At 44.7% G+C, this 26302-nt stretch overlaps 1 protein-coding gene across 10 annotated transcripts in view; it reads right to left on the bottom strand.

Moving 5' to 3' along the window:
* The window catches only part of CLASP1 (cytoplasmic linker associated protein 1), a 261914-nt gene that overhangs the window by 59729 nt on the left and 175883 nt on the right, over positions 1 to 26302 (bottom strand). For 5 of the 10 annotated variants that reach the window (XM_039493738.1, XM_039493742.1, XM_039493741.1 and 2 more), the window contains 7 exons: positions 15232 to 15335; positions 10155 to 10399; positions 6390 to 6453; positions 4715 to 4717; positions 4314 to 4477; positions 2962 to 3040; positions 83 to 226 (listed from right to left, as the gene is read on the bottom strand). In XM_039493738.1, the coding sequence (XP_039349672.1) occupies positions 83 to 226; positions 2962 to 3040; positions 4314 to 4477; positions 4715 to 4717; positions 6390 to 6453; positions 10155 to 10399; positions 15232 to 15335 (803 nt within the window). Of the gene's footprint in view, positions 1 to 82; positions 227 to 2961; positions 3041 to 4313; positions 4478 to 4714; positions 4718 to 6389; positions 6454 to 10154; positions 10400 to 11401; positions 11426 to 15231; positions 15336 to 26302 lie in introns of all 10 variants that reach the window. The other 5 variants (XM_039493735.1, XM_039493736.1, XM_039493739.1 and 2 more) reach the window with 2 other exon arrangements.

The following is a 26302-nucleotide window of genomic DNA, read 5'->3' as shown; positions in this document are numbered from 1 at the left end:
TTTCATTGACTTCAGACTTAATTTAATTGCCATTAGGCAGGGTAACAGTCCCACTTGCAATAACTTAATCATTCTAACCTACCTTTCTTACATCTGAGCTCTTTGGTTCTGTTGTCCAAGTTATGATTCTAGATACAGCAAGTCTGGTCTCACTGGAGTTCACAAAGTCTGTTGGGTCCATCTGTCTTGCCAGGGACTCAATGTACTTCAGGATTGCAACTTTTACCTAAGAAACGTAAAAGTATATTGTCATCCTTTGTTGGAGAGATGATGGAAGGTGGACATGGCTCAGAACTATCCTGTGCCAAACATAAAACTTGTAAGCTCATCTCTGCTCTATAATGAGCCATAATGAAAAAGAAACATGAATTGGACAATCTTATAGCTCATTGGACAGGTCTAGACCACCATCCTGCATGTAAATGACTAATGAAGATAGTATCAGAGGGGTAGCCGTGTTAATCTGGATCTGTAAAAAGCGACAAAGAGTCCTGTGGCACCTTATAGACTAAGAGATGTATTGGAGCATAAGCTTTCATGGGTGAATACGTCTGTGTCATGCGTCTGATGAAATGGGTACTCACCCGCGAAAGCTTATGCTCCAATACATCTGCTAGTCTATAAGGTGCCACAGGACTCTGTCGCTTTTTAATGAAGACAGAGTACCCTTCTGAAAATCTATTAGAAAGGTATACATAGTTTTATGGAAAACGCCTGTAGAATTTAATAGGGACTAAACTATAGGGTTTTATAGAAATTACTCTAAAAACCTATAGAATTAATAGAGGATCTATAGAATTCTGTAACTAGAATACAATTAAATTGTATAGGATTGTGCAAGACACCTATAGGAAAGTTATAATTTTCTCACAAATTAGATAGGATTTTTACAAAAAGGATACGAGCTGGTAAAAAGTAAAAGTTATTTCTTTACCTATTCCATAAAATGTATTTGTGTGTCATATTTCAGAAACAAAAGGAACCTTCCCCTATACTGACTGCTTGAGAGGCTGCAGCCTAGCAGTCTCATGTATATTGTAGCATTGTCTATCTGGGCAAAAACTTTGGACTCCTGCCTTAATAAAGATTTTTTTAAATGCCCACGATTGGGTTTCCACTAGGCTCTGAATTCCTACTTATGGTAACAGAGTTCGCCCTCCCTTTCATAAGACACCATATGCACTACTGCATGCATCTGGAAAAAAAAGAATACATGATTCCTGGAGTTTCTGAAGTTCATTCACCTTTGAAGTAGCCAACTCGCATAGAACTCTCTACACACACCCTATATAGCCCAAACATATTCCTTTGATGGAATGTAGTATCTCAGATAACAAAACAAATCTCAGTCTAATGTTTCTCCTTCAGACCGTATTACCTCTGTCCAAAAGAGACCCATTAAAATCATGGCTGGAATTAACAAGAACCATCTGCCAGGAAGAGAGGAAACCTACATTCCTATGAAAGCTCCTAGAACCTGCCACCTTCCTTCTGTTTTGGGATCTTAATAGGTTGATTGTGTCCCTGGATAAATTTTTTAAAGCACTTAAGTAACGCAGGAGAATAGATCCCATTTTCCAAAATGACTTAGGCATTTAGGAAGCCGAAGCACCACTGATTTTCTAGTGAGACTTTCAAAAACAGCTTGATTTCAATGGGAATTATGTCCAATGGCTCATTTAAAACCCCCACTAGGTGTAGGGTTGCCAACTGTCTAATTGCACAAACCCAAACACCCTTGCCTCACCTTTGCACCTCCCCTCCCTGAGGCCATGCCCCCGCCCCACCCCTTCTCTGAGGTCCCACCCTCTGCTCACCCCATCCCTCCTCCCCCTCCACTTTCATTGGGCAGGGGGTTGGGGTGCAGGAGGGGTGTCTCCCAGAGGCGACTGACATGTCCAGCTCGTAGGCTCAGGGGCAGCCAGGTGGCTCTGCGCACTGCCCCTGCCTTCAGGCACCATCCCCCCGAGCTCCCATTGGCCATGGTTCCTGGGAGCTGCAGAGTTGGCGCTTGGGGCGAGGGCAGCACGCAGATACCCCTTGGCTGCCCCTGCGCCTAGGAGCCAGAGAGCTGTGCCAGTCGCTTCTGGGAGCCGCGCAGAGGCATGGCAGGTAGGGAACCTGCCTTAACCGCTCCGTGCTGACCGCACTTTTAGCGGCCTCTTAAAACCTCCCAGATTGGTTTCAGTAGCCATTGGGAGATCAATTCTAATTCCGGGAGACTCCTGGCCAATCCAGGAAGGTTGGCAACTTTAACTAGGTGCCTATCTGCATCTTTAGCTGCCTAAATATCTTATAGAATCTGGCCCTTCTGCACTTAGCCTAAGTCAGTTTTGAAAATGGAACTTAGGCATTTTTGAAAATTTTACCAAAAGGTATTAGCACATGTAAAATATTGCAAAATACATCAAAAGTATTGTGTTTTATAAGTGTCGTATTATACATTTGTTTTCAAGTAGTTATTTTCCATGTGATTATTAGGTACTCAAGTATGATCAAGTGTTTTAAAACACATCCTGAGATTTAAATGGACCATGTTATTGTTTAGTCTGAAGAAGAGAAGAATGAGGGGGGATTTGATAGCTGCTTTCAACTACCTGAAAGGGGGTTCCAAAGAGGAATGATCTAGACTATTCTCAGTGGTACAAGAAGAACAGATGACAGAACAAGGAGTAATGGTCTCAAGTTGCAGTGGGGAGGTTTAGGTTGGATATTAGGAAAAACTTTTTCACTCAGAGAGTGGTGAAGCACTGGAATGGGTTACCTAGGGAGGTGGTGGAATCTCCTTCCTTAGAGGTTTTTAAGGTCAGGCTTGACAAAGCCCTGGCTGGGATGATTTAGTTGGGAATTGGTCCTGCTTTGAGCAGGGGGTTGGAGTAGATGACCTCCAGAGGTTCCTTCCAACCCTGATATTCTATGATTCTATGTTTATGTTGCAATGCAAAGGTTTTCATTGCTTACCTTGAGGTTTGGTGTTTGGGTCTGATCTACAATAAATCTCATCAAAATGTTAAACTGCTGATCAAATGGAAAAGAATCCCTGTTCAGAGAGGGGAAAAAAAGCTTTCCATTATTATTAGCACAAACACATTTTAATACATTTAAACTTACAGAAAAAATTACTAAAGAATCACAGAAATAGCCTTTAAATATTAAAACATTCTGTAAACTTCACCTGTGTTTCACCAGCTACCAAATGGGTTGAATACCACAAATGTAAATGTGTTGAATAAATTATTCATTAACACTGGTGAAATCTGTCAAATCAATATATTCACAGAAAACTACTCAGCCCATATTATGTACATCCTTCCTGCTTTTGTAATCCCTGTTCTTCCTTTCCCTACTTTATGTTGCTTTTTCATTTTCTAATCAATAGCAGATCATGGTTTATCTTTTCCTGAGTTAGCTTCAGTGTTTGATTCCTCTTTTCTTTCCCTCTCTCATCTCCTTCTCTTCAAGTGGATTTTAAAAGCCCTATGCAAATTAACCTTTCATGGTGCCACCTCTACCAGAGTGTGAAAATGTGGTACATGTGACATCCTTGGCTAGGCAGAATGCTATAGTGGATTGAATATGCATGCTAGGAGGCAGGAACACCTGAGTTCTTATCCTCATTTTGCTACTGATTTGCTGGATGTTCATGAACAAATTTAAGATGCTCAGTACTTAGTATTAAGGCACTATTCGTTTTCTGAACAAATGACTAGTGTTCATCACCCAAGCTGGGAGAAATAAAAAGCACAATTAAACATTAAATATGAACACAAAGAAACAAAGCACATTAGATGTCAATGTTCTTTCACTTTTAATAATCTAAAGTACTAAAGTACTGTATGTTCGCTGTTATTATTATTATTTGTATGACTGCAGCACCTAGGAGCCCTAGTTGTGGACCAGAACACCATTGTGCTAGGCGCTGTACAAACACAGAACAAAAAGATGATTTCTGCCCGTTTTCTAAATATATGAGAAATTATTCTGTGCTCACTTGCATGGATGTAAATCAGAAATAACTCCATTGAAATCAATGGAGTTAAGCAATATAAAATGAGTGCAGTTCCGATGAAAATCTGGTCCATTATTTTAACCTGATACTGGGGACTGGAATCTGCTTTGTTACATTGGCAAACATCCAGACTAACTTCACTGGGAGGTTAGTCCAGATTGACACGGGGTAAATCTGGTCCATCTCTTGAAACAAGAGTGGGTAGCATAGTTTCTGAAACCGTCCATCCATAAAACAAAGCAGACCTAGGAGGTGCACCACCGGTGATGGATTAAAGCATCCGTAGAACTTTTGCATATCGTACCTTGTTACATCCAGAGCTTTCTGAACTTTTGCCTGCACAGATCCTAGCAAGTCTGCTCCCATTTTCTTAAGTAACTGTGTCAGGAGAACGAACAGCCAATCTTGCAAGTCGTCTTTATGGATGATGATGAAATCTACCAAGGTTTCTAGAAACATGCTGAAAACCTACAAATAAATGCAAATTTCAAAAAGGGGAAATAACGTTTATAATCAGAAATGATCACAAGAGAAAGTCTACAAAGAATCTGGGTTTTAAAATGCTTTTTTTTAGAGACAGTTTTATGAATGAATATTCTCAGTGAACATATTAGCACTAGAAATAACTGACATTAAACATCCAGGATGTGCCGTATTAAAATGTCACACTAAACAGATTAAGGAAGAAGGAATGAATACACTTACTCTCTGTTGTGAGTTCCACCGCAAAGCAGGCCATGCAACAAAACAAACCACTCGTTAGTACACATAGTGAATCAAGGCTGACTGCTCTGGTGCAATTTTTCAGTGGATTCATAGATGGCTTATAAAAACTTTTACAACATCTTTCTTTTTTTAATCATCGTTTTTTAAATATCATACATCTTGGGCCAAATCCAGTCTCCTTACTCATGCGAGTAGGAACTTTAAAGCCAACAGGTATACTCAAATGAGTAAGGATAGCAGGATGAGGTTTGTTTGTTTTTTAGATGTGTATATATGTGTATCCCTTTATGAATTTATGAAATGAACGGGTTTTTTTTCTATTCATTTTTTCCCCCTCCCCCAATTCATTGCAATATCTATGGCACAATCCCAGGAGCTCCCACAAATGCTAAATGTATTCAGCATGGATGAGCCCCTGGTTAGCAGTGACGGGCCAAATTCTGATCTCAGTTGCATTGGTGGAAATCTTGAGTAATTTACCTGATGTTAAATTTGTGTCATAACATAATGAAGTCAAATTGCTATGAAGTCTATAAAGTCAATGAAGTTACCCAAGATTCACACCACTGTAACCGAGAGCAGAATGTGGTCTACTCTACAACAGTCTAAAACTTTTCACAAGTTGCAAATGTTGTTGCAAACATAGTCACACCTGACCCTAGCAATGCCACATCGGACAGAATTTTACAAGCCAAAATGTTGATCTCTTTTGCATGTCCTGTCTCTAATGGTGGCCATAACTAGATCTTCAGAGGTAGGTCTGCAGTCGGCACATATGGAATAACCTCTCCACACAGGAAGTTTCTGCCTGACCCCTATCAGTTAGTGTTGGTTTACTACATGCCCTGAAGCACTAGGATTAATTAACCTAATTATTTCTTTTAACCCGTTCTAACATAACTGCGGATGTTCTCATCGGGTATATAAATGTCTAACCTTCTGGCCACAACATATCCCAGATCCCTCAGTGGGGAGATCTGTCCCAAGCAGTATTAACTTTTTCAGAAAAAACTGGAGGGGGATGATATACACGCCCCTGTTCCCACACCTTCCTATCCCTGCTTGCATGGGCAGAGTACCGCACAGTCTGAGAGGGGTGCGTGTGTGTGTCCTGGAAGGTACTCAAGACCCCGTTAGAGAAGGAGAGATCGGTAGGTCTATGGAGAGATGATCTTGGCCCACTTCTTGGAAGGATGGTGTTACAGAGATACTGAAGTGCTCATAGGATTAACGTTGCTTTAAGTGTAAAATCACCCTGCAGTTTCCATACTGCTGCTTAATACATATAAACGGCCATTCCTACTGTACCAAAGCCATGGCTATTCAGGGCTTCACAGATGTCACTGTGCTCCGTATCATGGACAGCTACCACAGGAGCAGAAATAAAACCCAGATCCTTCTCTTCCAAGGTCTGGATTCTGCAAGGTGATAAGTGCCTTGAAAGGGGCTGGACAGCCAACTCCTAGCAACTTGCAGGATTGAGCCCCTGGAGCACAGAACCCCACCACTTAAACTAATGCAGGGTCCGCAACATGCGTGTCATCAGTTCCAATTCTATCCAGTAGAGTCACAGGCACAAACACACAATTACCCAGATCCTGACAGCACAACTGTACACACTGTAAGGGAAGAGAGTAAGCCAAAAATGCATTACCTTGCTGTGAGGGTCAGCAAACATGCGCGTAAAGATCTCACACAGCCGTTTTAATTCGACTCGGCTACAACACAAAACAAAACATTATATTAAAGCTAAATCTTTTACTCACAACAGAGTAGACTAGAACTGTCATTGAAAAAAGACGGCGATCTGCTCTTTTAAATTAGATCTGGTTGACCTAACTTATGTCGGCATATAGCCGCAGTAATTACATTATTTGTGTGTGCCTACACTTTGCTCTTTTGTGTGGGCGGTGTGTGTCTTCACCAGGAGCCTTTATATGGATTGTACTGGCAATGGGGGGCATTGTCGGATGGCTCGTAAAAGCCAGCGACAGCAGACGTAAGCAAACAGTAAACCGAGATGATAAAAAAAAGTAGACAGGGTTCTTTGTGGGCAGAATTCTCCATGGGTCCCTGCTTTGGTAGAGCCAGTTACATAATATTTTTAGTGCTAAAACTCCATCGCAAATGTTGCAAAGAATATTGCCCAAATCCTAAGGTCCTTATCTGTCTTCCTTACTCAGGCAAAACTTCCAGCAGAGCCAATGAGAAGTTTTGCCTGATTAAAGAACAAATGAAAACAAATGAATAAGCTGGATGCTGGGTTTTTTTGTCCTCTCAAACTAGAGGGAACGGGTGAATGCAGGGAGAACTCCAGTTCAGGTCAGGATTATAGGCTTCCTTTCTCCTCAAAAAGGGTTTCATCCATAGACCTCCAGCCATGCAGATAAAACCAAAACAAACCTCAAAGAGTAGGGAAGGGTACAAGAGTAGTCTAGAATTAGTGTGACCTTTTTAAAGGTAGCTTATTTATAAATAATAGGAGATATTTTCACCCAAATAACGGTATTCTAAGCATAAAAACTGATACAGATTTTAAAAGAGCATAAGACAAAGATGACAGTCTCCTGAGAAGGAAGAGTTGGACGCAGAGGAAAGCAGTCCTTGTAACACTAACAAAGCAAGCTGTCAGCTTAATTCAGTGTTGAGACTGCACTGTTTCCAGAGAAACAAGAAAAAACTGTGACTGCTCTACAACTCTCGCCCGACCTGATGGGGATTGCAGCTCCCTCTGAACGAACTCCTTTTTATTTCCCTAATGAAATTTATCTCCAGACAAGGAATACAGAAGGACAGCTATTCTGAACTTCCTTATTTTCAATGCACACTGTCCCAAGGTAATAATATGGGTTCCAAACTAAAATAAACAGCTCAACAACATTTTCTCGAGGGACTTGCTGGCCCTGGCAATATCCAGTAGATCTAATGAGGATGAGTTTATAAAAGAAGGACTTTAGAAAATTGTAAAGAAACAGTTAGCATGGGTAAGTATAATGAAACTCTGATACCATCTTAGACCCCGCAACCTTTCCACACACAGAATGCCCACTGAAGATAACGCATGATTAAGGCTGCGAGTCTTTCACGGAGGTCATGGAAGAACCGTGGTGCTGCTGGCGCCCTGGACCGCCCCCTAGCTGGAGGAGCAACAGCGGCAGTGCCCCCGACTGTCCCCCGACCAGAGCAGCAGCAGCAGCGATAGGGTAATGGGCCGCCCCCACTCCCAACCCTGGAGCAGCAGCGGGACCCTGGGCTGCCCCATCCCCTGACCCAAGAGCAGCTGTGACCACTGGAGCACCCCTTCACCAGAGCAGCAGCATCTGCTGGAGCACACCCCCCTTTCCCCAGCACCTAAGATTTAGTTGGGGGTATTTTTAGTAAAAGTCATGGTCAGGTCACTGGCCATGACTTATTGTTTATTGCCAGTGACCTGACCATGACTTTCACTAAAAATACCGGTGACTAAATCATAGCCTTACGCGTGATCAAACCTTATTCAGCATGGAGTACTGAAAAAGGACCCTTAACCAGTAAGTTCAGAAGAGTAAAATATCCCCTCCCTTATTAAACTTGTTATATATATTAACAGGATGGGTTTACGGGTATTACAAGTGCAGGGCCAGCATTAGCGGGTGGCAAACTGGGCAATTGCCTGGGGCCCCACACCACAGGGTTCTCCACAAAGCTAAGTTAGAGGCTTCAGCCTGGGGCAGTGGGGCTCTGGCTTCAGACAAGGCTCTCAAGTCTCACACTGAAATGTAAGTGTAATATTTATATTCCAATCGATGTATTTTAAAATGAGAGAGTCAGCAATTTTTCAGTAATCGTGTGCTGTGATACTTTTGTATTTTTATATCTGATTTTGTAAGCAAGTAGTTTAAGTGAGGTGAGGCTTGGGGTACGCAAGACAAATCAGACTCCTGAAAGGGGTACTGTAGTCTGGAAAGGTTGAGAACCACTGCATTATGGTATACCAAAAACAGTGTGAATGGGAGAAGCACATTTTAAAACCCTTATGAAATGACCAAGTTTAAAATTTTTTTACCAGGCCATGAAAAGATGCATCTGTAACCTCAAGTCTACGCCTCCATATGAAAACTTCCTAGCACCTCCTACTGAGGTGCTATAGGTATTCAAATAAATGATTGGAAAATCTTTTCCTAATGGTAAAAGTGTATTTTTTCCACCCTCTCTATTATCAGTCAGAACACAGCACTGTTCTCAAACACATTTTTGCTTAAACTGCTAATTAGAACAAAACCCAAAAAAAAACGTATAAGCAACTGAAAAAGACCCTTAAATGAAATATTTACCCTGCTACCTAGCTAAGGTTGTGGAATCGTTACCCAGACAACTGCCATTTCTAAATGCACTTAAAACACCTTTTTATAATATTCCAAAGAGCAGATTTTTTTTAAATGAAACTATTTGTTAACATGTTCTCTTCAAGTCAGCAAGTCCATAATAAAGCCACATGCAAACAACTTGCTTACAAATACATTCACCTTAAATGAAATCTCAGTCAGTCCAAACAATCTTCATATTCTTACAAACATTCTTCCACCCCTTTATAAGCTACATTGTCTATATGAGGCTCAAATACAATTTCCACTCTAACAACTGTACGCAGGCACAAATAAATTTATCTAACACACAGAACTACTTGATCCCATTTTTAACACGAACACCTTGCTTCCTTTCACTGTATGTGGCTAGCATTTGCTTCACTGAAAAGCTGCTAAGCAGTCTGTGATCAAATGCACATACAGGAGGTATGCAGCTAAACTTCCTGAAATATCTGAGTCACATGTGAAAATGGTAACACACTCTGGTTGTATCAACATTAGCATTTTGGCAGGAAATCTCTCACCATTGCACAGCCACAGACAGCAGCAGTGGGAGTGCTCAAGTAGATGGGGACAAGCTGAGAGAAGTGCTCACCTGCCTATACTACTGTCCCAACATGGCTACCACCAGGTAGAAGCTCTATTGAAAAACACTGGTGCAGGCAAGGCCTCAAAGGAAATGGCTACGCTGCAGCTAGGAGCATGTCTCCCAGCCTGGGTAGACAGAGTCACACTAGCTGTGCTCGAGCCAGCGTGTTGAGGACAGCCATATGGACATTGTGGGAGGTGTGACAGCTTGGGCTAACCATCCAAGCTCAGGTGGGCTTGGACTCTGGCCGCTAACCTGAGCCACCATCCCTCTGCAATGTCCACACCGCTATCTTTAATGCACTAGCTTGAGAGGAGCTAGTGTGAGTCTACCCCACCAGGTCGGGGAGGCTTGCTCCCAGAGGCAATCTAAGGCCTATGAAAGACAATATGTGTCAGCACAATATGAGAGAAAAATACTGAATTCTGACTGCACCATAGCAAAACAACACTAATGGCCACCATTACAAAGCTAGGAAGATCACCTCAGCGTCCTCTGGCTCTTCAATAAATTCTGAAGGCCTATGAGCCCTTCTTTTCTCTCCGACCAGTTGGAACTGGCACAGTGGTTTAGGACCTCAGCCACATCTTCAGTTTGTCGTAGGTAGTGTGGAATACCTCCATTCCTAGAACCATATGAGCGCTCGGAGCAAGCACTCGATGCGTCGCTATTAGCATCATCATCAGAATACATCCCATATGGCTCATATCTTCTTCTCACTGGCTTTTTCTGGAGGAGGGAAAAAAACCACAGTGAGTAAACTGTTTATAGTTATTTTAAAGCAGAGGAAAGGATGCTCTGCCTATATTGCCAGTGAAGGTAGTTTGAGGCTATTGTTAATACTGGCACAAAGGTAAAATGTCACGGAGCACCGGCCTGTTTATCTTATTCACTGTAGCAAGAAGAGTCCCATTGATTTTGAAGAGAATACACAAGTGACTGATGCTCCAACAAAATACAATAAATGATCCAATAGAAATGTTAGCTAATGCCTGATGAAATAACGTGTTGCTTTTATTGAAAATAGTGGACATTTCCATGGTTACAGATTGACAATACAGTTTTTACTTCAAGCAAATTCATTAAACATAAAGGTGATTCTGCAAATAAACATTCTGATGGAATAATAACGAGAGAGAGAGAAGGAGATAAGAGCTAAAGGACCATTTCTGCTCTGTCATACGCTGGTGTGAATGCACAGTAGTTCCACTGCAGTCAGTGAAGTTACTTCAGGTTCATACTGCTTTACAAGAAAGCACAATTTTGGCACCCTGTGTGTTAATTTGGGCTAGGGTTTTCAAATGCACTTAAGGGAGTCAGACATCCAAATCCCATTCATTTCAATGGCTTCGGGGTGCCTAATTCCCTTATGCACCTTAGAAAATTCTAGTCTTAAAACTTAGCAAGAAGTATCAGCATAATTTTGACAATGTGTCAAATTTAACCCTATGGAATAAACACTAGAATAAACCTTAACAGAATACGACTGACTATAAAACATAACAGAAAAGGTCGCCTATATTCTTAGATGATTGCTACAGAATTCCTTTCTGAGGGCCCAATCCTGCAGTTGTTGTGTTTGCAAAGCCAATGAGATTTTTTGCTTTCACTAGGACTTCAGGGTTGAGCCATTCTGAATCAGCTCGATTGCAGCATCATGGGGGGGTTTGCAACAGGGAAAAAAAAAAAAAGGTGGAAAGTAGAAATAAAAAGTCAAGAAAGCACTAGTACCTTGCTCCTGGAGTCTCCTAACAGCTGTAGGCAGGAAAATATTGAAGGGTGGGAAAAAGCACAGAGAATTATGTCAGAAGCTTATGTAGGGATTGTTCTTGCAACAAAAACGTACAGCGAATGCGTCCTAGCAAATTAAAAACACAGTTTAAGCAAAAGAAAAGAAAAATGGATTTATAATGTCTGCCTTTACTTTCCTACTGCTGCTCCTATGCCATACTCCTAATGCAGACAAAGTTCCCATTACAGAGTTTACCTGCACAAAGAATATGGGATCCGGATTATACCTTTCCTAATGGCTTCTAACAGCTGTAGGTCTACATACACCAGCTCTGTGTTTTACATCTCAGGAAAGCTGCTCTAACTAAATACCAATTTTTGAAACTGTCAGTTGTCCATTAAAGAAGGGAACATATTACAGAGTCTTGAACAGAGACTCTAATGCCAGGAAACAATTATATACAGTATAGCTTCATTTAACCAAACTCCAATTAACCAACATCTCTTTTTTGCTCCTGGAACTGTACAAATACCTTGGATGTCTCTTGAAGCTCAGCTTGTTTCAAGCCAGCTGGCTGGCTCCCCTTGCATCTGAAATCCCATTTACCCAAAGGTTTCCCGTGTTATTTGAGATTTTCAGATAAACAGAGCCGTACTGTATATAGATTCAAAGTATGACCATTTGGACAGACAGTCTGCCTCCCTGGGTCAATTTCTGCTCTCTCACACATGAGTATGGGAATCAATGGGAGCTGCACACATGTACTAGAGGTCAGAACTTGACCCACAGTGTTTTGTTCAAACTTGATTATTGGGATAACGCCATCTTCGGAGAAGCTCCTCTCCTTCCCTAACACAACGAAAAGAATACTCCTTCTGTATACAAGGGGGCTGGATGGAAGCTGGCATTGCACGGCTTCCCACAAGGAAGCCAGAACTGGCTTTGTAAAGTGCCTGCTGTGAAAGGATTGTCTAAAGAGCCTATGAGCAAGAAGAGCTGAATGGGGCACTGGGGAGGAGTGGGATTACAGGATGAAGTGGGTCCCCTGCAGTAATTGGCGTCCAGATACTGATCAGACTAGATTTTAAAAGTCACAGCTTCTGGAAAGAGAATATTATATATTGATGCTTTTCAAACCTAACAAGCCTCAAAGTGCTAAAAAGGTAAGAGGATACACAGGGACTGCCCTTAAAACTTTCCAGGATTGCTTGTGATTATGTTACTACAATATATGCCGTATTCCTTACCCTGTACTTCCCTATATTATGTATAGGGTATGTTGTCCCTTGTGGAGTAAGTTATCTAGTAAAACACATGAAACATTTAAAAGGACAATCCAGAGTGACTGTATTGGCATTCAACCTCGGAGACCAAAATGAAAATTTGGCCCACGAAGTCTTTAATTTGCTTAACGAACACAGTAACTCCTCACTTAATGTTGTAGTTATGTTCCTGAAAAATGCAACTTTAAGTGAAACAATGTTAAGCGAATCCAATTTCCCCCATAAGAATTAATGTAAATGAGGGGGTTAGGTTCCAGGGAAATGTTTTTCATCAGACAAAAGACTATATATATATATATATATATATATATATATATAGTACGCACACACACACACACACACACACACACAGAGTATAAGTTTTAAACAAACAATTTAATACTGGTATACAGCGATGATGATCGTGAAGCTTGGTTGAGGTGGAGGAGTCAGAGGGTGGGATATTTCCCTTACTGCTAAATGATGAACTACCAATTGGCTGAGCTCTCAAGGGTTAACTCTCTCACTCTACAAGGCAGCAGGAAAGGAGAGAGATATGCGTATTTCCCCTTTAAGTACACTGCCTTGTTAATTAGATCAGCTTGCTGCAAGCTTCCTGGGTCCTGAGCCCTGGTGTGTCCCCCCTGCTCTATGGAAGATGGGGTAAGTGGGGAGCAGGGGGGAGGGGGACACCCTGACATTAGCCCCCCTCTTCCTTCCCTCCCCCTCCCCCCCGCACAGCAAGCAGGAGTCTTGGGGAGCAGCTCCAAGGCAGAGGGCAGGAGCAGCACATGGCAGTGGGGGGAGGGACAGCTGCAATTGCTAGCCTGCTGGGCATTTGCTGCACAGGGAACTTAGGGGAGTGGGGAGCTGATAGGGGGGCTGCCGGTCCACCCTGGTTCCAAGCCCCCCACCAGCTAGCTGCAATGGGCTGCTCTTCCTGCAAGCAGTAGACAAAGCAGGTGGCTGCCAAATGACGTTAGAAGGGAGCATTACGCAACTTTAAACGAGCATGTTCTCTAATTGATCAGCAACGTAACCGGGACAACTTTAAGTGGGGAGTTACTGTATTTAGAGCACTGACGGCAATGGCACAGCCTACATTCTAACACCTTGTTTCTACATTCTATTGAATTCAAACTTTAATAAAAGTTTTCTGAAAGAGGGATCTTAAATCAAATCAGCCGTTCTCAAATTAAGTTGCTGGTGGTCTGTGATGATTTGGAGTTGTTATGTGATCACAAATGGGAAGGAAAACAGTCTGAGCAATAGTGAATAAGAGGGGAGGTGGTCTGCCCAATTGCAAATGGGGAAAGAGATGTCCATAAGACACTCTCTCTATGGGAATGTGGTCCACAATATGGAAAGGTTTGAGAACCCTGCATCAGATACTTCAAGAAATCCTTTCATCATCCCAACAACTTAGGTCTCTGGAATCAGGGGCGGCTCCAGGCCCCAGCACGCCAAGCGCGTGCTTGGGGCGGCAAGCCGCGGGGGGCGCTCTGCCGGCGCCACAGGGGCGGCACGCAGGGTGCCTTCAGAGGCTTGCCTGCGGGAGATCCGCTGAAGCCGCGGGACCAACGGACCTCCCGCAGGCAAGCCGCCGAACGCAGCCTGCCTGCTGTGCTTGGGGCGGCGAAATGCCTAGAGCCGCCCCTGTCTGGAATTACCCTGTATAACACACAAGACACAGTGGTATCCACATTACCCTGCACAATGATAGCTACTCTCATTCTGCCTTCCCTCGAAAAATCAGAAAAACATATGCAGAAAAATCAGGTAAATGTGGCAAAAGGAGAATGTACGCTTTCTGGATGCACAGCAGAAATTCGCTGGATTCTGCCACAGGAGAACTTTTGCTGCAATAAAATTCAGGAATGCATGGGAATTTAGCTAATGCTTGCAAAGGGAAATAACTCAGCAGGGATAAGGGAAATCAAGGGAAATTGGGATAGAACAAACTGCCTTTGCTTCTAGGGGCACAGTAAATAAACACGTTTCAGTTTTACACTAATACTGAACTAGAGATAAGCCAAGCTATTAGCTGTTCAAATGTTCAACCAGATGCCAGAAATACTGGGCAGAGACATTGGTGCAAATCCCCAAAAAACTGCAATGGGATCTAATGTCCACACAGAGTAGACAGGACCCAGGTTTTTTAGGGTTTTGCCCAAAACATCCCCATGCAATTTACTGTCTAGGGCTTAGTTAGGACCCTCGTCCTTCCAGGCACTGAGCATCCTCAGTTCCCTCTAGTGCTCAGCACCTCACAGAATACCCTCCTCAAAAATCAGATTCAAGACAAAGGGCTGATTTAACCTATTCCTCCTCAGTGACACTAAAGCATCTCTGCTAGTTGGATAACAACTATTGAGGATTAACTAACTTCCATAATGAAATGTAGCACCAGTGCCAATACATTCAAATGCAAAACACAATTATCAAACATCACCACAGTGTCAGACATTGGCACATTTAAAACAACGGCTATTAAAAAAGAGAACATACGTACAGTTAATTTTAAGCCACTTTCTGGTGTCGGTAGCATTTTGTATTTTTCCTCTTACCAGTGCATCAGCCACAGCAGCCTCCAGATCTGTGCTTGAGCTCAGCACTCGCATGGCATTCACAGAAGCAGGCATCCTGCCTGGCTGTCCGAGTCCAAACCGGTCTGCACAAAAGACAACATTGAAAGAGATTGTTAAGTGAATTCACATTCATTCTGAATCCTAATAAGATGTCTGGCCGGGAACACCCCAACGAAAGGCTTCGGGAACCCACAGTGCCATTTCATTAAATGTTATTTTATCCGTCACTCTGACACATGTTGCCACTATGGTATATAAAACAAAAATACTACAAACTCCAGTACTTAAGCTACCAGAGACACTATGTTTGATTTTCATAGGCATATTTTACTGATGCAAGATGGGTGGGAAAGGAATCTATTTTTCCTTTTATTTTCCTCTCTCTCTTTTAAAATTAATCTCTTTTCTACTTTTACTTTGGTTTCATGAGTCACACATATATGGGACGCAATCCTGCTCTTATCAAACTTTCATTGACTTCTCTGAGGCAGAATTGGGTCTACAGTTCCATTACTCACTAATTCTATGAAGTGCTGGTATTGCAACTCTCTCATCTGAGCAGTCCCTACTCACAAGAGTCATTTGACTGAAATCAAAGGCTTGAGCTCTTACATATTAAGTTTCAAGACTTGACTAACCACTAGATGAGTTTTTTTTCCTCTCATGTGGGAAGAACCACCTATAAAAAGGGAGAAACATTTATGATGTGATCATCTCTGAAGTGGTTCCAACTTCACCTTTGTTATTAAATGGCTCTTAGAGGAACTGTCTTAAATTTGCCCTGGGCTGAAACTTGGCCTCAATATTGTATCACAAATCAAACATGCAATTTCTTTCTTTTGCAAGTAAATAAAGGGTCTGATCAGGGTTGCCACCCATCTGGGTTTTACCTGGACAGGCCGGTTTTTGGCTTGCTTCCAGATGCCATTTAGGGTTGCCAGGTGCCTGGTTTTCAGCCGGAAACTGCAGTCAAAAAGGGGACCTGGCAATGCTACAAGGCACCCGAACCAAAAGTCCGGTTACTGTGGGGTGGGGGGAAGCACTGGGTCATTAACCCGTACCAGCCCCAGCTCAGCTTGAGACGATCCGCGACCGGGGTAGATGGGAAGAGGAATGAGCGATGGGGGCAGGGCCTTGAGGGAAAGAGGTGGGGAAGGAGGCGGGCCCTGGGGAAGAGGTGGAGCAGGGGCAGGGCCTTGGGAGGAAAAAATGATTTCCTACCTTTCATAACTGTTGTTCTTTGAGATGCGTTGTTCATGTCCATTCCATTCTAGGTGTGCGCGTGCACACGTGCGCGGCCGTCAGATAATTTTGCCTTAGCGGTATCCCTAGGGCTGCCTGTGATGCCCCCTGGAGTGCCGCACACATGCTGTGGTATATCAGGCGCCGCTGGCCCCGTACCCTCTCAGTTCCTTCTTGCCGATAACTCTGACAGAGGAGCAGGAGGGCGGGTAATGGAATGGACATGAGCAACACATCTCGAAGAACAACAGTTACGAAAGGTAGGTAACTGTGTTTTCTTTTTCGAGTGCTTGCTCACGTCAATACCATTTTAAGTGACTCGCAAACAGTATCAATGGAGGTGGGATCAGAGTTCACCGCTGTGCAGCTTGTAGCACAGCTCTGCTGAAGCCAGCATCATCCCAAGCTTGCTGGGTCAGCACATAGTGTGAAGTGAATGTGTGGACCAAGAACGAGGCTACGGCCTGACAGAGCTCTTGGATCGGCACCTAAGCGAGGAAGGCTGCCAAGGATGAGTCGAGTAGGTCGTCACTATCCGCAGCGGGGGCACCTTCACTAGCTCGTAGCAGTAGCGGATACAGGCCGTGATCCACCATGATATTCTTTGGGCAGACACAGGGCAACCTTTCATCCTGTCTGCGATCGCCACGAACGACTGCACTGACTTAAGGAATGGCTTCGTTCTGTCTATGCAGAAGGCCAGAGCACAACTGACATCCAGGATATGCAACCTGCGTTCTTCATCTGTCGCATGGGGCTTAGGACAAAGAACCAGCAAGTATATGTCTTGACCAGTATGGAACTGGGAGAGGACCTTGGGCAGAAAGGCCAGATGCTGACACAACTGAACCTTGTCCTTACAGAAGACCAAGTAAGGTGGTTCAGACATTAGTGCTCTGATTTCGGACACTTGACGGGCCGAAGTTTTGGCGACCGGAAGAAAATCTTCCAGGAGAGAAGCAGTAAGGAACAGGAAGCTAGGGGCTCGAAGTGGGGACCCATGAGCCATGACAGCACAAGATTCAGGTCCCAATGGGGTACCGGATCCTGAACATGCGGGTAAAGGCGCTACAGGCCCTTCAGAAACCATGTCATCGTAGGGTGGGTGAAGACTGACCCGCCTTGACATGGAGGAAGGAACGCCAAAATGGCTGCCAGGTGCACCTTGACCGAAGATAGTGATACGCCCTGGAGCTTAAGGTGCAGCACATAGTCCAGGATGTCCTGCAGAGTGGCCTCCTCTGCACGGATGTGACGATCCGAAGCCCAACATGTAAAACACTTCCACTTCGCCACATAGGTAGCTCGGGTGAAAGGCTTCCTGCTGCCCAGCAGGACTTGCTGGACACCAGCGGAACACTGTCGTTCATCTCCACTCAGCCACGCAGCAGCCAGGCTGTCAAGTGCAGCGCCGCCAGGTTCGGGTGGCAGCAAATTGCCATGGTTCTGGGACAGAAGATCCGGCCGAAGAGGCAGCTGCAGGGCGTAGTCAACAGACTCAGCAGCATGCTGAACCAGTGCTGACATGGTCACAAGTGGGCCACAAGGATTAGCTTGGCCTTGTCTTGCTTTAGCTTCAGGAGGATCTTGTATATCAAGGGCACTGGCGGGAAGGCGTACATCAGCGCTCCTGACCATGAGATCAGAAAGGCGTCCAACAGGGAGCCCTTGTCCCTGCCTTGCAGAAAGCGGAACACGTGGCACTTCCTGTTGTGCCTGGACGCAAACAGGTCTACCTGGGGACTCCTCCACTTGTGGAAGATCAGGCTGACTACTTCTGGAGGGAGCAACCATTCATGGTGAGATGAGAAGGTTCTGCTGAGGTGATCTGCCAAGACAGGTGGGCGGCCACCAGGTGAATGGCGTTCCTCATACAGAAGTCCCAGAGGCGGAACACTTTGCAACAAAGGGCCAAAGACTTGGCGCCGCCCTGCTTGTTGATGTAATACATATGTGGGCTCCCCAGGCCAGATCCAAAGCATCCGAGACCAGCGTGAGTGATGGGGTCAGAGACACAAAGGGAAGTCCTTGGAGCACTGACTTGGGACCCCCCACCCAGTCCAATGACAATAGGGTCTGGCTCGGTACCGTCACTGCTTGATCTAGGGGGTGCCTGCTGGGAGTGTAAACCAAAGCCAGGCATGTTTGCAGAGGCCTCATACAAAGATGGGCGTGGCTGACCACATATGTGCACACAGCCACATGTGGGCCATAGTGAGTGGGTGGGCTTTTATGTGGGAGATTAAGCCAGCCATGGCCCAAAAACGTGCCTCGGGAAGGAAGGCCCTGGCCGCATGGAGTCGAGGACCCCCCCAATAAACTCTATGCACTGGACTGGCGTTAACGTGGACTTTTCTGTGTTTACCAACAGGCACAGGTCAATGCAGGTGGAATGCACCAGATCGACGCTCCTTTGCACTTACTCCGGAGACCTGCCCTTGAGGAGCCAGTTGTCGAGATACGGAAAGATTTGGACCCCCCGACGTTTGAGGTTCATACATGACTCCACAGATTTCGTGAATACCCTGGGGGCCAAGGACAGGCCAAAAGATAGCGCTGGGAACTGAAAGTGTTGCCTGGCCACTACGAAGCACAGGAACTGTCAGTGTCCTGGGAATATGGAGACATGGAAGTACAAATCCTTTAAGTTGAGAGCGGCATACCAGTCCCCCAGATCCAGGGAAGGGATGATGGAGGCCAGGGAGACCATGCGGACCTTCAACTTCTTGAGAGACTTGTTGAGGCCATGCAAGTCCAGAATGGGCCTGAGGCCCCCTTTCACCTTCGGGATTAGGAAGTATCAGGAGTAGAAGCCTCTTCCTTCCATATCCTGAGGAAGAGCTTCTCAACCTCCTGAACAAGAAGATGCTTGTGAGAAGGGTCTGAAGAGGGACAGGGAAGAGGGGAGGCTGGAGGGGGGGGGCTGTCCAGAAATTGCAGGGTATAACCCCAAGCAATTATGTCCAGGACCCAGAGGTCTGACGTAACCCAGGACCAGGCCGAATAAGAAGGGGAGAGGCAGTTGAGGAAAGGGCGGGCAGGATCCAGGCACGGTTGGTGCGTCACTCTCAGGTGCACCCTCAAAATGAGTGCTTCTGGCCCCCTTGGTGCTTCGCCAGGCTAGGCTGCGCAGGGGAGCGAGACGATGACGGGTGGCGGTGGCTAAACCCTGTGTCCTGTCTCCTTGTAGGCCACTGACGAGGCTGCCACTGTTGTAGTGGCAGAGGAGACCAGAACGGCTGTCTTGACACCTGAGGAATGTACATCCCCAGAGAGCAGAGAGTGGCCCACATGTCCTTAAGGCCGTGAAGCCGTGCATCCGTCCGGTCGGAGAACAGGCCAATACCATCAAATGGGACATCCTGCATAGAGGCCTGCATCTCCTGGGACAAGCCTCCAAGGTCTGGATCCAGGAACTGCGCCTCATAACCACTGCTGAGGCAACCACCTGGACAGCCGAATCGGCTGCATCCCAGGCCATTTGGAGTGAGCACCAAGCCACTGTAGTGCCTTCCTCCACCAGGGTTGCAAACTCCTGGGCCACATCCTGGGCCATGGAGTCTTTAAACTAGGGGAGGGAGTCTCACAAGTTAAAATTGTAATGGCCCAATAGGGCCTGGTGGTTTGCCACCCAAAACTGGAGGCTGGCCATTGAATAAATCTTGTGACCAAACAAGTCCAACCACTTGGTAACTTTATTTTTGGGGTGGAACTGGTGGGGCCCTGCTTATATTTTTCGTTGGCCACAGACACGACCAACAATCCTGGTGGTGAGTGGGTATATAAGTACTCAAACTCTTTTGCCAGGATGAGGTACTTTTTCTCCACACTTTTAGACGCGAGCTAAACAGAGGATGGGGTTTGCCAGATTGACTTGGCAATGTTCAAGACCCCTTCATGCACCGGGAGTGCAACCCGGGCTGAGGTGGCCGCCAAGAGCACACTGAACAATGTGTCCATCCGCTCCTCCATCTCCTCTGCTCTGAGGCCCAAGTTCAAAGCCACCCTAAGGAGCAGCGCCTGATGCTCCTTGAAATCATCCGGTGGGCTAGCTGTGGAGGGCCCCACCACTGCCCCATCCAGGGAGGAGGAGGATGATTGGACCACCAAGGGAGGCCCACTGGCATCTTCCCCTGATGGGGAGGGTGGCCTTGGAGTGGGCATCAGCTCCTTACTCGCGACAGTCACCAGAACATCCTGCATTGAACACAGTGCCGGCGGTGGCACAGGCACAGGCTTCAGCCTGTCTGATGCAGTGACCGAGGGTTGGCAAGAGTGGGGCAATGGCATAATAGGAACCCCTGAGGTATTCCAATAAGGCCATTAGGTCGTCCATTGACCCTGCTGCCAGGCCAGCCCCAATGCTGCAGACGCTCCCTCCGGGGCCCAGTCCCATTGCTGCCTGAGGGACTGAACTGCGTCACCGATCCTGAGAAGTCGTCGCCCTCCAGTGACCACAGAGGGGCCGCCATGGCCTTGGTCTGGCAGTTAAACATTGCCGCCGGTGACCGGGAGCATCCGACTGGTGCAGGAGTTGGGAAAGTGGCATCATATCAGGGAGCGGCCTCGAGATCTCAGCGTTGGCAACCAGCAACGTGACGCGGACCAGTGCCCTGGGAGAGCTTCAGCATGAATACAGGGACCAGGAGCGTGAAGACCAAGAGTGTGACGACCTAGCGCTCTGCCTGGGCTCCAGTGATCGGTGGCGCTTGCTTATCCTATGAGAGGCCTTACCAGTGGTCTTGCCCTCGTGGGTTCCATTGCCGAACGCGGTGCTGGCTGTGGCGGGAGCTCCCTTGGCTCTGCAGGTGCTGAGAGCTGAGCAGGTGTCGACAGCACCATCAGCCTTGACCCTGTACCACTCACTGGAATTGGTGGTGGGTTCATTCGGGGGGAGGCACTTCCCTGGCTGGAGCCCTTCTGCAGGTCTGGAGTGGGCATAAGGCCCAAACAGGGTCCTTTGCCCAGCACGCCTTTATCAGGCTTGCCCGGTGCCATCTTCTTTGGCTCCTTTTTCGATACCAGGGATGGGGAACGGTGCCTGGAGGAGTCCAGTGCCAGAGGTACGCTGTGCACCAAGGCTGAAGAGCTGGATGTCGTTTCAGACCGAGCCGGCTTCGAGGCTGGGCGCAGGGCTGCCTGCATCAGGAGGCCCCGAGATAAATGTCACGTCCGAAGATGAAAGTTCTTACAGATGCGACAATGCTCCTTCACATGGGACTCCCCAAGGCACTGCAGACAACTATCATGAGGGTCACTAACAGGCATAGGCCTGTTACACATGGAGCAGGGCTTAAAACACAAAGAATGAGGCATGCCCCTCCCAGGGCAAATTCTCCGCTGGGACTTAACTAACTGAACACTTAACAGCTACCTAACTACGAACTAACAAACAATAGAACTATTTACAACTGAAAGCACAAGGCTGAAACAGGAAAGAAACCACTGGCCACTTGTGAAGCAAGGGACAGAGGCACTCCGACTGATCACCACTGGTGGTAAGAAGGAACTGAGAGGGTGCAGGGCTGGCAGCGCTTAATATACTGTGGCATGAGCATGGCACTCCAGGGGGCGAAACAGCCGGCCCTACAGATACCGCTAAGGCAGAAATCTCCGACGGCCGCACACTTGGGTGCTTGCACACCTAGAATGGAATCGACATGAGCAAGCACTTGGAGAAGAAGCAGCGGTGCAGGGCGAGCCTCAGGAATCCAGCTACCAGCAATTAGGAAGGTGGCAACCCTAGGTCTGATCCTGAATGTAATGGAAAATCTCCCAGTGATTTCAATGTGAATAGTGCTGGGCCCAAAATGTGATTTACATCCAAAATATTGCTTGGCCTCATTTATCATGTCCTAGGATTTTGCATATTAATGTCATTTAGAAAAACCCAGAAAATGGCTTATTGCAGACACATATATTAGTCTTACTAATAAAACACCTACTGTCAGCCAAAGGCATACAGTAGGTATTCGAGGGAGATCAGACACAGGCAGCATTTAATTTGTAATGAAAGACGGGCCAGGGCTCAAGTAAGTAGGTGCCAGGGCACAAGCCTAGAGGTGGCGAGACTATGAACTACCAAGCCTAGAGGTGCCAGGGCTCAGCCCTAGCGCAAATTAAGCACTGGATACAGGGGCAATGGACTTACCTATCATGGGCCAAATTCGGCACCACCCTGCTCATAAATACTTTCTAGAGCAGAGGAAGTATGGACCCAAGGTAGCGTACTCCAGTCCGGGCTCTGCTTATAAACAGGAAAAGCTGCTCTGCAGATCTTTCAATGACATGAGCTACTTGGGGCATTCTGATGCCTAGAGCCATGATCTGTATATTTATTCATGAGTGTGCCTGGACTCAGTAATGACTCATGGACAAACTCTACATTTATATTGTCTGAATGGAGAATGGTCCCGCAAATGTTACCATTTAAATAAATGGAAACCTCCTATTAGCGTAAACGATGCAGGGTCAAGCTGCACACATGCATGCCCATCTGTGGTGTACTTAAGCGGCATTTGGACATTACACAATGCAAGATCAGTGGGCAAAAGAGAGCAAGTAAAGGATTTTTTTAACAGGTTTTTTGTATTCAATATTTAACTAAGGAAAAATATTCTGTCCATTGAAAGCTTTGACCAAAAAGGAACACGATCATTTGTACATGGTATAAATGTATTGCATCCTTCTATGCAACAGATGTAAAGTATTACATTCAGAAGTTTATTTGAGTGCATACACTTAATAGGGAAATAATTAAATATAAGAAAATTATGCTGGTTTACACACCTTAACATTTACATTTTAAATTCTACAGTACAGAAATCTCTTGCAAACCTCAATTATAGAGAAAAAAAATTTGTTAACAGTTATACAAAAAACTAGAGAGTGGTGTAGTTGTCCCAAAGGGAAGAATGATTTTTGTACTACTTGAAATTAATCTCTTAAGAGCTCAAACTTGTAGTCTTTAGTCTGGCAAAACTCCAAGTTGAATTAAATCCGACTTTTGTCTGATTAAGGGGTTGCAGGATTAGATCAGCAATGGGAAAATAGGAGGGTTGTTTTTTTTTTTAAATTAAAAACATATTTTGTCAAGTGATTAACTGAAAACTTGATTGTTTCTATATTTATGTTTAGAAGTGGATGGATGGTAGTTAGGAGTGTTCTACTATCTTTCAGAGATGCATTATCAGATCAAACATTTTAAATTTACAACAAGCACATTTTCTACAAAACACATTACAAGGGGAAAAATAAATTTCTTAAAAACTACTGCCAAAAAGTAATCAAATCATGACATTTCACAAAGAAATAAAAATTGTATGCGTTGTTACTATCCCCTTTTTTAATGAACTCAGTTGCACAACTGTTATAAATACTTGAGAGAAATTTCATCCCAGAATGGAAAGATCTGTAACTCCTTTAGTAGGAATGCAGAGGAGATGACACTGCATTATATATGATACAAACTAAATGCATTGCTACACTGATTTATGTTATGAAGATGTATAGAAGACACGAGTGTTTTCATAAACACAGATGGATAACTGGTATATAACAAAAAGGCAGAAGATGTTGAGGCAAATTGTGTTCTCAGTTATATCTGTGAAAACCTAACTGATTTAAACAGCATTGCTCAGGTGGTACTGAGAACAGAATTCGGCCTCTTGGTATCATCACATAGCACTTTGAGTGTCATTGGTTTGCAAGTTAATTTAGCGTTGCATTAGAAAAGGGAAGACAGTTTCTGTTTTTAATGAATAACAGAATGACAAAATAATTCAGTTGTAAACCAGTTTAAATTACCCAGCATAAACATAAACAAAAGGGAGCTGTTTTAAACAAATCAGAATAAGTACGATGTGGCATGCTGGCGTATATCTTGCTCCAAGAGTACTGCTGGAATCTCTGAGATACAGATTGAAAGGTCACTGAATAATGTAACACAACACATTGGGCCCCAATTCCGCACCAAGTGCAGAAATGAGGTGGGGCATGCCCCACAGGTGTCTATATAAGCTTTTGTATCTCCCTAATTCTGTGCTGTGCTGGGGACATGCCTGGCTCCTGGCATAACTGAGAGCAGACCCGGCATCATTACGCTGGCACAGAATAGCCAGAGTACCATGTGCTCTGGTCATGTATCTTTGCTCCCCTTGCCTGACCCCCTACACTTGCTTTGGACTCGTTAAGCAACCCCCCCTAACAATCAGGGTATTCTGCAAGGGCCATCTTTGACACTGCCAAAGAGGCCATATCACAAAGCAGGACTGGGGCCAGCGTTTCCAAGCTGCGAACAGCTTTGTAATATGAAGTAAGTTTAAACCACCAATCTTTCTGTCTTTGAGCATGTAAACTCCCTTTTATTTCAATGGGAATTATACATGTTTAAGAGCTACATGTGTGGTGCCATAACGACCTCAATTTCAGACACTTTTTTTTTTCAATTGTATTGACGAACTCTAGTTAGACTTAAAGACTAGTAAAATGTCTTCTCTACAATTCAGAACAGTTTGTCTGAAACCTGCGTAAGGATTAAACTTTACTCTTCCACGAGGTAACGGATTTCAGTGGGACTTCTCAAGTGAGCAAGATACATAGGATTTAAAAGTCTATGCCACTTGGTTTCATGCTATTTAGTGGGATTGTTCACTAATTGGGAGTTACGTAAATGATGGCTGAGGTTTTCAAAGGTGACTAAGGGGATTGGGCACTCAATTCCCAAGGAAATTCAGTGAGATTTGGGAGCAAAACTCACTTAGACCCCTTTGAAAATTCCAGCTTTAGTTCATTTTTAAAAAGGGAAGTTAGGACTATTTGTGGCCTGATTTTATCACCTGTAGGGAGGCAAAATTCCCACTGGCTTTAGTTTTCTCAAGGACAAAGGTTATTTACTGTGTTATGTTTGATCATACTTCGTGGAAATTTACAGGAGCTACAAATGTAGAATATGTCATAAGCAGTGGAAGAGGAACATGTAGTCTAGATCTTCATCTTTATTACAGTGAAACGTAATTTTTCAGTTATTTCAATTATTCTGTGAAATTGTGGCCTAAAATATTCTAAAGTTGAAAGTCAGTTCAACTTAAAATTATTTTGTATAGAATCACTAGATAAAATGAATCAATTTTGAGGGTTTGGATTAAGTAACAGTCATTTAATTCAACCTCACTCTAAGGTAAGCAGAATTTCAAACACCCTATCAAAATAGTTAAATAATTGATAATGTCATCAATGCCTCCACTCTCCCTTATGAAAAGGACAGTTTTGCAGCTACAATATTGAGCTAACTCCTGCAATCCTCACTCAGTTCCTGCCAGCTAAATACCCACTGCGCCAAATCCTGAAGTCCTCACACAGCTCTTATTAAAGAAAAACTCCTATTGAAATCAACTAATTTCAAAGGCAGTTGGCCCGCACATTCAGTGGGAATTTTGTTTGAGTAAAAGGCGGGTAAGAATCTCAGGATTTATCCCATTAAAATCTAAATATTAATGGCGTGAGCTAAAGCACCGGGACTTTAAAGGGAGTCTTTCCCTTGGCTTAAGTGAGGTTTGGACCAGGCCTTAAAATATTATATATTGGAAAATGTCGCATTTGCCATTTTAATTTTAAAAGCCCATCCAGTGCTAATTTTTTTGTTGGTCTTGTGCATCTGGGGCTTGATCCTGCAAGGTACTGAGTGGTCTTAACTCCCATTGACTTAGATGGGATTTGGGAATACTCAGCAATATGCAGGATCTGGCCAGTAAGAGTCCAATCCCAAGCACCTGCAATTCCCATTGACATACATGAGAGTTTTGAGTGC

This window comes from Mauremys reevesii, linkage group 11, assembly GCF_016161935.1.
Source record: "Mauremys reevesii isolate NIE-2019 linkage group 11, ASM1616193v1, whole genome shotgun sequence".
NCBI classification, from domain to species: domain Eukaryota; kingdom Metazoa; phylum Chordata; order Testudines; family Geoemydidae; genus Mauremys; species Mauremys reevesii.
The sequence above is the reverse complement of the archived record's forward strand: the minus strand, read 5'-3'. Positions and strand labels throughout refer to the sequence as shown.